Source organism: Rhyacophila brunnea, unplaced genomic scaffold (genome assembly GCF_057557595.1).
Source record: "Rhyacophila brunnea isolate RB1 unplaced genomic scaffold, BYU_Rbru_1.0 scaffold_11, whole genome shotgun sequence".
Taxonomy (NCBI): Eukaryota; Metazoa; Arthropoda; class Insecta; order Trichoptera; family Rhyacophilidae; genus Rhyacophila; species Rhyacophila brunnea.
In genome coordinates, this window is record NW_028232763.1 from 27,365,546 (window position 1) to 27,378,050 (window position 12,505).

General features: G+C 33.2%; 1 protein-coding gene across 2 annotated transcripts; it reads left to right on the forward strand.

Moving 5' to 3' along the window:
- The first annotated feature begins 608 nt into the window (after positions 1-608).
- U2af38 (U2 small nuclear riboprotein auxiliary factor 38) lies at positions 609-12,292 on the forward strand. 2 transcript variants are annotated; one of them, XR_015072182.1, is made up of 6 exons: positions 609-786; positions 1,044-1,198; positions 5,134-5,288; positions 6,762-6,961; positions 10,735-11,401; positions 11,679-12,292. XR_015072182.1 is itself a non-coding variant. In XM_085960211.1 (5 exons), exons 1-5 carry the CDS (start codon positions 743-745, stop codon positions 10,883-10,885), a joined length of 705 nt encoding a protein of 234 aa, XP_085816337.1. In that variant the 5' UTR covers positions 609-742; the 3' UTR covers positions 10,886-11,544. The 2 variants fall into 2 exon arrangements, 1 of the variants encoding a protein (XP_085816337.1); XM_085960211.1 differs by lacking the exon at positions 11,679-12,292 and having other exon boundaries at positions 10,735-11,544.
- The last annotated feature ends 213 nt before the right edge of the window (positions 12,293-12,505 follow it).

The following is a 12,505-nucleotide window of genomic DNA, read 5'->3' on the forward strand; positions in this document are numbered from 1 at the left end:
GTACCTCGGCCACATTATGAGAGGACAAAAATACAGCATTCCCCAACTTGTCATTCAAGGAAAGATCAATGGGAAGCGTAGCAGAGGACGGCGCCGCATTTCGTGGCTTAAGAACCTCCGTGATTGATACGAGTGCAGCTCCACTGAACTGTTCCGGGTAGCAGACGACAAAGATAAGATCGCCTTGATGGTGGCCGACCTCCTTTAGGGGATGGCATAATAAGAAGCAGAGTAATAATATTGGATTGTAATATAATTATCTAGCGTTATTTGTCCACACAACTAAATAATGTGATAACAAAGTTCCTATAGCATATCGTAATATTGGATTGATTGCTAATTGCAAAACATGATAAATTAAATCCCATTAAAAAGAGCGCCTAATATTTTTTTGTAACATTAAATACTTACGTAAATAAAAATACTAAAACATATTACCATGGTGACTACGTTTTATGAAGGATATAACTACCGCATATTATTATAGGTAATACGAACATAATAATAATATGACAACATACTTTTCTTTTCTAAAGTCGATATTATTAATTTTATTATAGTCATTGAATGTACCTTTTTCTTTATGGTAATTTTTTTAGGCTGGCAAATCTGAGTATAGACGCCATTTTCGTGAAGTACGTTTTTCATCGCGCCCTATCTTATTGGCATTTTGTGGATTCAAAGCTTTTCAATTTTTATACAATCTATGTTTGTTTGGGAATAAGGTGCACGACTTTTAATAATGGCCGAATATTTAGCTGCTATTTTTGGTACAGAAAAGGACAAGTATGATAACATTCTATATTATACTTACTATTTAATCAAAATTGTGAACACGGTTATGTTTCTCTGAACTTTACTTTTCAGATGTTTTTCATGCATTCGATTAGTTAAAGTTAAGAATAATTTATCGCCGAGTATTAACGTTATTGTAAAATGTTTTGTTGTTATTGTTTGGGTAGATTAGCTTCTTATTATCATTTGTTTTTATATATGCCGGATAGGTGTCATTACAAATCTCTTAACGTTTTCTTATGTTTTAGAGTAAATTGCTCCTTTTACTTCAAAATTGGTGCATGCCGGCACGGTGATCGCTGCTCTCGTATACACAACAAGCCGACCTTTTCTCAAACATGTTTGCTCCAAAATTTGTACGTGAACCCACAGAATTCGGCGAAATCTGCTGATGGAAGCCATCGTGAGTACACATCAGTTCTATATTATCTTGTTTAAAGTTTTTTTTATCATTATCAAGCTGCGGTTAAATATTGACACTTCTTGATTTGATACCAAGCAAAGATCAATGTATAGGTAGCTATATGGAACATTGAAAAACGCAGGGCATGTCCATTATTTTTTTTACTACAACGTTTTGACAGGGTGACAGTTGCTATATCGTCTTACTTGAATCTTTCTATTCAGTATATAATATGTATATTGGCTCTATTTACCGAGAGCTTACGGCGAAGAAACGTCAGATTTTTCGCGTCTATATCTGAGACCATCCAAACGCTACTTTTTGAGCCTAGACAACCATGGCAAAACTGCTATTATAAGCGTAGACAATAAGTACGGTCACAGGGAACGGTGAAATATTTTAATAAACTTGATAATAAATTAACAATACAATTATTACGTTGGAAACAATAAAAATCACTAGTCAAAGAGTAAATAAAAGGCATCCAAGCCATTTTCACTCGTATTTCTTATTTTATTGATTACATTTGAGTCGGAATTATCTGAAATAATAATAATATCGTTTAGTTAACACGGCTAAATTTTATATATATAACGTTTTTTTTGAACAATGTTCCTTATTTTCGCCTGTTTAGAGCGATTTTATATGAAGGATTAAGCACGAGTGTCTTCGTGTCAAAAGTCACATTATATTTATTTTAATATTATGAAATGCATTGGCAAACTATTATGTATACTGATTTTTGAAAACAGCGAATTTTATTAATTTAAAATATTTAATATCGTCACCGTTCAGGCAAAAGTCACCAACCCTAAAAACATAGTTTTGAGATATCGCAATTTGAAAGTTTGAAAATGCAGGAAAAATCAGATTTTAATGTTTTTAAGGTTTTATCTACATTAAATTATTTTCTCATGTCTTCTTAATAATTTCTTTAAGGTACTTTTACTTTTTGATGCTAATTAAAACATCTGGAAGGTTTTAAAGGAGGCAAGGTAGCTCAAATTATGGTTTGGTGACTTTTGCTTGTTAATAATCTGAACAATGTTAGCCAAAAGAAGCATCAGTAAAACTCACCATCCATAGTATAGTGACTTTTGCTTGTATATTTATAACGAAGAATTTTTTTTTATAGAGTCAATAATGTCTATTCATCTATAATGACTTTTGCTTGTTAAGATTTTATCGAAAGTCATTTAGTGAAAAACAAATAATTCGGATTTAAGCAAAATTTTACTAACTAATGCACCGAGGTGAGTTTTGCATCTTAAAGAACATAATTTTACGCTTCGGGTGACATACTCAACTCAAAACTGCCATTTTCAGGGTTGGTGACTTTTGCCTGAACGGTGACGATATTTATTCATTGTAAATGATTTTTATATTTGTACTTATTGTCTACGCTTATAATAGCGGTTTTGCCATGGTTGTCTATGCTCAAAAAGTGGCGTTTGGATGGTTTCAGGTATTGATATGAAAAATCTGACATTTCTCCACGGTAAGCTCTCAGTAAATAGAGCCGGTATATCTACATTTCAACACTTCATCTTCCACTTACTTCAACTTTTTAATTGTTGTTTTAACACTGAGTTTTTTGCGCATGTTTTATAGCGCCTATACAAGTGCTTGGATTTACTACCAGCAATAGCGTAGTAATAACCGCTTACACACTAAAATGCTAATTTTCGCGCCAATCTCATTTTTCAAGTGTCAGTGTGACGTGTTGATTACCGTGCTACACGCGGTGTAGCATGTATTTTTTCCGGCAGGTTTGCCACTATCAATATCGCACAAGCTGCAACTTCAGAAGCCGCTGAACTTTTATGACTCGCATCAGTCTTGCAACTTGCACGATTAGACATGTTTGCACATCCATTTTATTGTTATGATTACGATATTACGAACTGCTGGCAGTAAATCCATGCACATGTAAACAGGTTATTAAGTTGAAAGTGTGTTGTGCACCGCGTATGTCAAAATTGTTTTCAATTTTTCACGGAAAGCAATGATATCATCTTTTTATCATGCTGATTTTAATATAAAGATGTAAAAATTATAGTACATACAGTGACTGTACACAGAACATTTTTAGCTTAGAATCCTTCAAAATTTTAGTAGTTTTGGCTTATTTGGCGTAAAATTATACTTGGTGTAATTTACTAATATACATTTTTTGCAGAATTATTCAGTTGGAACAGAAGTCCATTGACGATGGAGCTATGTGCGCCAACACATTCATCATGAAAAGTGATTATTTTGAGACCGGTTTGAGGCAGGCAATGCACAAGCTAATGCTAATGGTCAACTGCAAAATAAATGTTCCTTTCACTATCATCACTATTTGATTGTTGAAAAATGAAAACACAATCTTTTTGACCAAAAACCTCAGTACTTATTTTTAGGTTGCAGTAGGTTACATTTTTGTTTGTTTTTAGATATTTATCAGTTTTGTCCTGTCCTCGGTTTTATGGCAAAAAAATACTCTTAATTTCGTTACAGAATAAAATAATAACGTTGGCGCACTTTAGAGACGCTGAAGGTGACATTCTAAATGATCTAAACCCATAAATAACTAATTATTGCCACTCCTAGCAAAAATCATTTACTCGGTATCGCTATCAAAAAAAAAATAGGTATTTATTTCAAAGTACCAATACTCTTTTAACATCCCAATCTACTTGTAGCCAAAATTACTTCTTTTAGAAGACTAAGTAGAATACTAAGTGAAGAAATACTATATTGAATACGAGCCCATTATTGGTAGGTACCTACATCAAATATTATTCTAAACCTAATAAACAGAACATGGCCATGAAAACCTAAGCAAATAAAAACACCGTTTGTTTAATTTAAATGTGTATCCTCAATTTATTTCACTCAAGCTGTGTTCGCACTAGAAAAAATCCTTTGAAAAAAATACGACACCTGGCAGGTTACGAACCTGGTTATATATTATTTCTCTGACATGCTTTCAAGTTTAGTATGTTCAATAAAGAATATTCCATTCTTAAATCTTATGAATTATTCGTTAGAAAAAAACAGTTTAAGAATAAAGTCATTTGATATTAGGGTGCTATAGATAAAATTTAATGTAAATAATGATATAAGACACCATATCTATAATTTTTAATAATGTATAGTTCAAAATAATCAAATTCAACACTAAAACTTTGTTAAAATGAGTTAAAGTGAGAAACGTTGTGTAAATTGTTGGTATGATGAATGGGAGGAAAGTTTTCTTTTTACTGTCAGGCCAAATGGAAACCTCATAACTCATCTGTGAAGAAATATGAAAAATATGATGTCAGAAGACATGATAGTAAACACAAATAAATATGGAAGATTGACAGTAAAGAATTTCAATAGTATAGCAGTAGATGGCGCAGGAATTAATCTGATGATTTTGCAGAAAAGAGAAATCTTTGTGCATGTAATAGTGTATCTAATACTTATACAAAAAAAAATATATTTTTCGATGAAGATATTTATAAAAATGTAACTTACTTGAGTGACAGATATTTTCTCTCGATTAAGTGACCCTTGGTCGAAAAATGGTGTGCACCACTAATCTAATATGGTACATAAATGGTCAAAATACACTAACAGTTGTTTTTGATTGTCAACGAATATTGAAACCATCATTTAATTAATTGTTTTCTATATTATCCTTTGGTTCCTATGAGATATAATATACATAGGTATTACCTTGTGAATTTTTTTTTTTGTGAAAAAATGGCAGGCTCTAAAATTATAATCAGAATTTTCATTAACAATCCTTTTCTTATTTGAGTGTTTGTAGGTTGCAGTTGGCACTACACGCTTTTAAAAAACATGAGGGCTAATGGAGAATTTGAAGTGATGTAAACATTAATTGAGTTAGCATATATGTACATATACCTATATAAATATTGAATGTATTGTTATTTCTATTTTAGTTGTGGCAAACGTGTCTGATGAGGAGATGCAAGAGCATTATGATAATTTCTTCGAAGACGTGTTTGTGGAATGTGAAGACAAGTATGGAGAAATTGAAGAGATGAACGTTTGTGACAACCTTGGAGATCATCTGGTTGGAAATGTATACATTAAGGTAATGGAAATGATTTCTAATTATTGATAAAGTGCTATTTTATTACATAAGGCTTTATGGTTATTATCCACCGCTTTCTCTGACCGATGTTGTCTTGAACATGCCTAAATCTATCAGTTAAGAGAGATCTTCGTGTGGCTATGTATTTTTTATTTGTAAATGAACTGCCATTATTGTGTATTCTGTGTGTTCCACGAAATTGGAAGTACCAGTTTTTTCAATGTGTAAAACTATGCTAATATCAATTTGTTGGACCAGTAAAATCTGTGTGAAAACATTTGTTTTGCACCAATTTCATATGTGTTTATGAAAAGCAAAAGTATGAAAACATTACTTGCTCTTCGTCCATAACTCCCATTCAATGTATCGTAACCCATTGACAAGAAATGAAAATATAATTAATATTAAATTCTTAGCTATTTCGAACAGAATTTCGATACAGAATACTTTTTCTTATTCGTTCAGAACGAATAAGAAACAGTATTCTGTCTCTATCTATACGTATAGTATTTAAGCATAGGCAAACGGCCTATCTGAATAGTCTTGATAATGGTGTTGCAACCGAAATAGCTATTGACAAACTTTTTAAAAACCTGTAGAATTTAATATTAATTATAATTTCATTTCTTGTAAAATGGAATTCTACCAAGTAAATGCTAACTCAATTAAGTAACCCATTGAGTTTCACCAGACCGGGAATAGGGTCTCATTTTAATATGTTACTACAAGATGTCTACTTATAGCTACTATATAGTCACTAAGGCCATCCTCCCACGGCGCAACTTATGTCCGTCGGAACTGAAACTAAAATTCCAGCCTGTATCTAGCTAATGTATTTCAATGGCGGCTCGCTGACGGCGAGACTGGAATCTCTCGGCTTCAAAACGGTCGCGAAGAGATGCGACATGCTAGTCGCGCGGTCTCTCAAGTTTCCAGTCACCGTAAAACAGTGGTACCAACATCATTAGATTCGGTGAAAAATCATATTTTCTTTCCAAAATTGGTAGCACTGCGAACAAGTGTCATGCTATAAAAACCATTTACAACCCAAGACGTCAAAAGTACAAGACAAGCAAAATTGAAATAACCTAATTTTATTCAAGTATACGCGGCAGCGTGCGTGTTGTTGGTTTTTGTACAAAACAGGTGATGGTCCAGTTTGACAGTTTGAGGTTATGTGATTATTATTTCAAGTGGTTTCAGTAGCGCCGTGTGCGAATCATCACATTGGTCAGTTAATGAGTACCATTACCAACCAGTTCCACCAGATTTCAGTTGCGCCGTGGGAGGAGGGCCTAAGTCTCTAAGTATCATCTTCAGTACTGGGACATATTTCTGGTTGCTGTCAATCATGGCTGCAGGAGACCAGTCGACAGTGCGTAAGAGGTCTAACTTGCCCAGGAGAATCATTCCACTCAAAGTCAATCATTAATTATCAAAAATCTGTATAACTTTCATTGTTCATATTTTTAGTTTCGTCGTGAGGAAGATGCCGAAAAAGCCGCAAATGAACTGAACAACCGATGGTTTGGTGGACGTCCCGTCTACGCTGAGCTGTCTCCTGTGACGGACTTCCGAGAAGCGTGCTGCAGACAGTATGAGATGGGAGAATGCACGCGTTCCGGCTTTTGCAATTTCATGCATCTCAAGCCAATTTCACGCGATTTAAGAAGGTATATAGCTGTTTTGTATTTTCAATTACGACATCTGTAATCTAGCAAGATGTTCTGATGACTTTATATCCTTAAGTGTCTTATCGATATACCGAACACATATACATGCATACATGTACTTCTACTCTTTTTAAGATACGACTAGTATTGTAAAGTCTTATATCTCAAGATTGTAAAAATTATTTACTTTTATTGGGATTCCATTATTTAAAATAGTCACAATATTACATTTTGATAATGGAAAATTTTAAAAAATAAACCTCAATGAGGTCAATACGACATCTTTATACATGAAATTTATACACAGTTCACTTTCACTTTGCGATATAAATCCTTATTGTTACAAATCACTCCATACCGATTGACCCGAATCCTCATTGGCTGCATACTGCCTAATATAAATAGGCTGACCATTGAATGACCCGGATTGCTTTACAAAATGTCAAAAATTATGTTTCCATTAAGCCTATAACGATCTTGACCCACCCTCCTGGTAAATCCGTATGATTTAATGATTGACGCCAATAATAAACTGAATGCACCTCTAATAAGCATTAATGGTTATTATCCTTCTACATATTAAAAAAAATCATCCAATAGCAATGAGATTTTTAATTTTTGGATCATATTATACAACGTATGTACATATTATTTTGTTTCACGAAATAAAAGTAGTTACGTAACACACACTATCAAATGAAGGAGAGAGAGAGCTGTCAATAATTGTTACATTTACTTTGTGGAATTATTGATCAGCAATTTGTCATATTCTTTGCCATTTTGGATATCTAATGTCTTTGCCATGATTACATAGTTTAAGGGGACGCTCTACAGAAATGCCCTTGAGAATTGAAAATATGATTTTTTTACATGTGGTCCGGAATTGTTGCTCTACTGGTAATATTCAAAGGTCGCCGACAATGCTTTGGTCTAAAGTAATAATACTTAATGTTCTCTTAATCAAATTTAAATCATAAACACTGTCGAAGTGAATAAAGTATGGGGTGACCAAAAAATGATATCTTCTAATATACGTAAATGTTACTAAATTCAATTTGTTAATCAGCTGTCTGTTGGGAAGTATTGCAACCAATATGATGGATAGCCACGATATAAACTTAATAATATATTAATAACGTTTTAACCTGAAATTGTCCGAGAACTAAACATACGAAGGATGTTGAAATACATTCTACCTACATTTTTATTTCATATGCTATCCAAAAAACATTATTAATGAATAGTATTTATTTTGAATGTGTCAGACCTATTACATAATTATTAAAAAAATAGGTACATATTGTTTAATTCTAACGCATATTTAAAAAAAAAGTGGAATATAGTTTATTATAAAAAGAAAGTGACTTTTTATTACTTACCCGATTGGTTTAAATTTAGTTTGACACTTTTACAAACAAGTAATGCAGCTTTACTTTTAGTTGGTAGGTACAATAATTATTGCATTTTGTCGGTAAGTAAAGCCAATGCAAGAAATAATTTATACTTATAAAAAATGATTATTAACGTGGAGACACCCACAGATTATTTTTTTATTCAAAGCTAGCGGATCACTGAGAATATAACAAAGGTACCGACAGTATTGAACCAAGCCAGGGCTGTCGAAGACGTCTTACTTATTCTTATGATAAGTTCTTTTTAATTGTGTGCAATTTGGCGAAAAATATAATATATAGAGTTGCTTACCATTCGGTTATCCAATGAGCTGGGTTTTGTTTAATCTTCTGCCGGCATCCTACAGTTTTATTTTATATCTTGCCCATCTCGCGTAAGGCTATCTGATATTATAAAAGTCACACAGTACAACAGTGTTTAAATCTAATATGTAATTGCACAGGTTTAATTAATAACTATAACGAAATTAACATTTTAATGATTTACCTATGTTATATCAACTTAATAGCAATTTTAATGATACAAGATACGAGGGTGGGTCAATAATTCCTTAGAAAAAAGCATTAAAACAGTTTTTATTTTTGTATTTTTTTTTTATTTCTCAACATAATCTCCTTGGAGCTCAATACACTTGGTTAGACGTTTCTCAATTTTTTTTAAACCGTCAGAAAAATAAGTTTTCGGAAGGTCCTCAAAATAAGCATTTGTCCGATCGATGACTTCTTCATTTGAAAAAAAACATTGTCCACTTAGCCATTTTTTTAAGTTTGGGAAAAGGAAAAAGTCACTGGGGGCTAAATCTGGCGAATACGGTGGGTGGTCGACCAATTCAAACTTCAATTCTTCAATTTTAGCCATTGATCGTAAACATGTGTGAACACGGGCATTGTCCTGATGAAAGAGGATTTTTTTCCTGTTTAAATGAGGCCGTTTTTCTTCAATTTTGTTTTTTAGCTGGTCCAATAAAGATGCATAATAATCCCCTGTTATTGTTTTTCCTTTTTCCAAATAGTCAACGAAAATAATTCCACGTGCATCCCAAAATACAGTAGCCATAACCTTACCAGCTGATTTTACGGTTTTCGCCTTCTTTGGACATGGTTCGCCTTTCGCAATCCACTGCTTTGACTGTTCTTTCGTCTCGGGAGTATAGTGGTGTATCCATGTTTCATCTACAGTCACAAAGCGACGAAAAAATTCGTCCGGATTGCGTTGCATGAGCGACAACAGGGCTTTAGAGGCCACCACCCTATTGCGTTTATTGTCGACTGTGAGCAAACGTGGCACCCATCTTGCAGAAATTTTTTTCATGCCCAATTTGTCATGTAAAATAGAAATGACGCTACCTTTTGAGATCCCTGTAACCTCAATTATCTCACTCAACTTTAATCTTCGGTCACTTAACACCATATCGTGGATTTTATTGATCATTTCTGGTGTAGTCACCTCTACAGGACGTCCTGAGCGTGGTTCATCCTTTGTTGATGTACGACCACGTTTAAATTCATTTAACCAGTTATAAATAGTTGCAAGTGAAGGAGCAGATGTGCCGTGAACTAAATCCAACTCATTTTTTATTTCCTTTGCTGTTAACCCTTTTATATTAAAATGTTTAATAACAGCTCTAAACTTAATTTTCTCCATTTTTGTAAACAAGCAAATTTTTTTTTTAAATGTACGAGAAACACACAACAACCCGACCAATCTGATTGAAACTTCGCAGCATACTGAATCGGTAGTGCCGCTGCATGAACACAAACCGCTTACAGTACTAGTCGCGCCACCTGTCGGCTTTTCTAAGGACTTATTGACCCACCCTCGTACATATTACGATATACTCAAAATACATATTACGAAATACTCGAAATACACATCAGATAATATGTGAAATATTTTGATAAGTAAAAAAATAAGAACAATACAAAAATAACATAACATAATCAGCTAGTCTTTTCATACTTATTTTGGATGAATGTTGTATATCGTTTGACGCTTGGAAATATGTAATTATTCCATCTGTACAGTAAGCTATTTTTAACTTAAATTTGTAACTCTTAAAACGTACCATTAGATTGATATTATTTTGACAGCCCTGTATTCCTTCGGCCGGCATCAGGTTACGTCGCATACATGGTATGTTTGAAGGTAATAATAGTAATAATAATAATGATTATTCATTCAACCGAGAATTGTAATTAATAATTATTGCGTTTCTTAAAATAAATCCCTGATGGTTATACGTTTTTGAGGTTAGACTAAATTAAAATGACGTCCTTTCAACGCTGAGATTACTTTCTGACTGAACTATGTATGACCTTGTTGCTGTTCAGCTCACTCTTAATTGGTCTTGAAATTGACAGGTACCTGTACGCTCGACGCAAGATGCCAATTGGAGGGTCGGGCGGTCGCCACAGCCGGTCCCGGTCTCGCGAGCGAACCACTCGCCGTCGCTCCCGTTCTCGAGAGAGGCGCACTAAAGACTCTCGCAGCTCCCGCTCTGGCAGATACTGATCTTCTCTTTTTACTTCTTGTACTTTCATTCGTAGTCTTTCCATGCTACCTTTTCTTCGGGTACAAACCGTCTGGCTGCGCACCCGATTCATTGTAAAATCAATCAACATCCGTGAGCTCTGTATCCCATAAACGATCAGGCTTTCAAATATTTCTTAAATGAGCCATTATGGCATTAATTTTATATATTATTTGTGTAAGCATTTTTATTGACGAATTGAGAAACAGTGTGATTGTGTCTACATATAAACTCAATTATTTGAAATCTGTTGTTTGAATAAATGTATTCAATTATTCTCACATCTTATTAGCAGTCATTGTAGTTCAGGATAAGAATGTTTCCGTTCTATAAATTATCCTATATATTGTTTTGAAGACTATGTTTGCAATAGTTCTGTTAATTGAGTTTTTAATTGATTATCTTTCTTTGTGATGAGTTCATTCAGATATGATGACACTTACTATCTGTACAACTGTTTTATTTTGTAATTCAAAATCAGTTATGTTTATTTATTAGTTTTACTTTAAAAATTAAATGCATATTTGATTTTTTTTATACATATCGCACCGTGAGTGTAAAACCAAGGCATCTGCAAAAGACATATTTTGGATATATTAGGATTTTTGAAGTCTTCATTTTGTGAGGAGAAATAGTTTCTAAAAAAAAAACCATAATATTTGGTTTATATCTACATTATATTGCTTGTTCTTTCAGTTACTTCACTTTTACATTATCAAGTTCGCGACTTTTGCAGTTGTTTTGCATTCAATCGCGAAATTGAAAAATTTGTAGATGCCTTGGTTTTACACTCACGGTGCGATATAATCTAACTGTAAGAACAGATAAGGTCAAAAGTTATGCTAGACTGTGAAATCATAAACGTGAGACCTGTTGGCGGCGCTCGTGTCGTATCTTGTCTATGGTTTTCGATTTCGAAGTATTGTAAGTACTGAAACGCGAGAGGAGTGGATATAGTTCTCCAAGCTGCCGCCTATCACCGTAAAGATTTCGCACTATAATGGTGCACCCCATCGGCTTTGGATCTAAAACTTCATTCTCTGCAGACTATTCTATGAGACTCAGTTTCATCGCCATCGCCATTGTGGATCTGTTTTTTTTTTAATTTGACACCTAAAACTAAATTGTCTTTTTGATAAGTATAATTTACAGATGGAAAGTTTAAGTTTAAATACATAAATAAATAAATGTATTTGAAATTTGTACAAGATATCATTTTAATTTGATGACAGTGAAGCAGTACAAACTCCATATGGATTTATTTTTTATTTTGATTGAATGTAAACTGATTTGTGTACTTAGGTAATGACATGTATGAGTATGAGAGCTATTTTTCTGGTGTGTATGAAAATATAATTTTAAACATTTAATAAATAATTTGAAATGATACATTTAGAGTTTTTATTTCTTATTCCCCTATGTTTTTATTTTTCCACACTTAATTTCATTCAAAATTCTTGTATATAATTCTGATGATTCAAAAATAAAAGGAAGCTTGAAAGAAGATTTTACAGTCATTGCTGGGTAAATGAAATATGCACATACGAGGTTTATCCAAAAAGTATCCAACCTTTAGCCGGGAAAATTACAATTACATAATA

Bases quoted from the DNA above. Each gene is read 5' to 3' on its own strand.
- U2af38 (XM_085960211.1), top strand. From the start codon at position 743: ATGGCCGAATATTTAGCTGCTATTTTTGGTACAGAAAAGGACAA. The intron at 787-1,043 runs GTATGATAACAT...CTTATGTTTTAG, and splicing joins TTTGGTACAGAAAAGGACAA to AGTAAATTGCTCCTTTTACT. The intron at 5,289-6,761 runs GTAATGGAAATG...TCATATTTTTAG, and splicing joins TTGGAAATGTATACATTAAG to TTTCGTCGTGAGGAAGATGC.